This window comes from Volvox carteri (genome assembly GCF_000143455.1).
Source record: "Volvox carteri f. nagariensis unplaced genomic scaffold VOLCAscaffold_4, whole genome shotgun sequence".
Classification (NCBI taxonomy): Eukaryota; Viridiplantae; Chlorophyta; class Chlorophyceae; order Chlamydomonadales; family Volvocaceae; genus Volvox; species Volvox carteri.
Genome location: NW_003307547.1, coordinates 1,778,821 through 1,780,871, shown reverse-complemented (window position 1 = coordinate 1,780,871; position 2,051 = coordinate 1,778,821). Strand labels below are relative to the sequence as shown.

Below are 2,051 nucleotides of genomic sequence, written 5' to 3'. Positions count from 1 at the left end.
GTCGTTAGCGCCTCGCCGCTGACCGTCAGCATGGGACGCGTGTGCGCGCGCATGTGTGCAGGTGTGCCAGGTGTTGCTAAGACAGGTACCAGGGCCGCCGGCAGTTTCGCCGCCGCCGCCGCCGCCGCCGCCGCCGCGCGCCACCGCCATCTCCGCCACCTCCATCATTTGCTGCCTCTGCCGCTCCGCATTGCTCACCTACATCAACACCAACACCAACAGCAGTGGCAGTAGCGGTGTCGTCAGCAGTAACAACAATCATAGCCAGAGCTTTCCTCCCAAACCCAACGAACAACAATCCAATCCGGTGGAGCATGCGCACCCCCAAACCCACCCACCCAGCCCCCTGTCAGGGCGTCTCAAGCCGATCCTCAAGCTATCCACTTTAATTGCCCGCCACACCATCCTGTTGCTCCCCTCTTTCCTTCCCCTCCCTTGTGTCCTACCGTCCTCCATCACTCCCCCCCCTTCCCCTTTTCCCCCCTCCACATACCTGCTTCCGGTCCACGGCACTCGCGCTGCGGAACGGCGCCACCAGCGCTCGCAGTCCCAACGCCGCCGCCAGCTTATTACCACCTCCACCCCCTCCTCGCCCAACCCCGCTGCCACCGCGCTGCTGCTTCCCAACCCCTCCACCAGCTCCCGTCGGCATCGCCGACCGAACCACAATCTCCTGCGCCACGATCCTGTCGTAAATCCCCTCCAGCTCCCGTACAGGCAGCACCGGGACGTACACGCCGGCGGCGCCGGCGCCGCCGCCGCCGTCGTCCGCCGGCAGTGACGTCATCGCGACGAAGCCGGCTCGGTCAAGGCGCCGTTCCGCCAGTGGGTTGTGTGCGTCTGTATTCAACATGATGACGGCGAAGGCGAGGACGTACGCGGCGTCGGCGGTACGGAAGACCCCGGGGTTGTCGCGGACGTAGCGCTCCGCAAACGCTTCCATGAGGCGGTCGATCTTTTGCGCCTCGCCGGGTAGCCGGAAGGGCAGCAGAAAGCTGCGCAGCGCAGCGTCGATGGACATGCCGCCGTACCTGCGCTCATCGTGCGCCAAGGAGGAAAGGTCTTACCAGAAACCAGGTATTTAAATGTGGATTTGGTGAAAGGAAAGTCCCCTCCCCGCTCCCCTCCCCTCCCTGCTCCCCTCCCTGCTCCCCTCCCCTCCCTGCTCCCCTCCCTGCTCCCCTCCCCTCCCTGCTCTCCTCCCCTCCCTGCTCCCCTCCCCTCCCTGCTCCCCTCCCCGCTCCCCTCCCTCCTCCCTGCTCCCCTTACCCACCTCTCTTGGTCCACGTACGCGTGCATGGCCGCCAATTCAAATTCCTCGTGGTGCCCGAGGTACTCCCCCAGGGCGGTCGGGTCCAGGTCAGCTGCATGCGCCCGGAGGAAGACAGCGACACCGACAGGACTGTCCTCAACCACACCACTGCGAACAAGTACAGCAACGGGGAAAAGGACGTCGTCAGTTGCTTTATATCCTCTTGTCTTTGCATATACTTCCCTCCTCCCCGCCCCGTTGTCCTTCTTGGTATCTCTACTCCATTCGCCAGTGGTTCGCCTTACCCACCCTTTCCCTTCCCCCCTTTTCCCTTCCCCCCTTTTTCTCACGCCAACGCGCCACGTCGCGCCGCGATAACTATATTACTCACGTCACTAATGCCTCGGTGTCTTCTCACAACTATTCCAGGTGCAGTAAGTATCCGTCTTATCCTAATCCTATAATATCCGGGTCTATCTCTGGTATCAGAGCTGCTAAATTCACTCGTCAGTGGTTCCTCTTACCCCCCCCCCCGCGTCCTGCACCCTCCCCCCTCCCTGTCACAAACCACACCTGGCTGCAAGGAACCGCATGGCCTTCACCGGGCTCCCCCCGTTGAACAGCGCCATCCCGCGACTGAGACTGCTCTTAGCCACCTTGACAGCCTGGAAACGCTCAGCCTCAGAGGCGCCACCTCCTCCTCCGCCACCTCCTCCCGCACCTCCTCCCGCACCGCCGCCGGCAGCGCTGCTACCATTCACGTGGAAAATGGAGCCGAAGAGACCGCCGGAAGCGCTGT

The 2,051-nt window shown here is 63.2% G+C and overlaps 1 protein-coding gene across 1 annotated transcript; it reads right to left on the bottom strand.

Annotated features, from left to right (window-relative positions):
- Positions 1-784: 784 nt before the first annotated feature.
- VOLCADRAFT_46786 (uncharacterized protein) lies at positions 785-1,440 on the bottom strand (the record flags this gene model as incomplete). The annotated part of the gene is made up of 2 exons (XM_002946741.1): positions 785-1,031; positions 1,274-1,440. Coding segments are annotated over 2 exons (414 nt in total), but the record flags the coding sequence as incomplete, so codon positions are not given.
- Between the last annotated feature and the right edge of the window lie 611 nt (positions 1,441-2,051).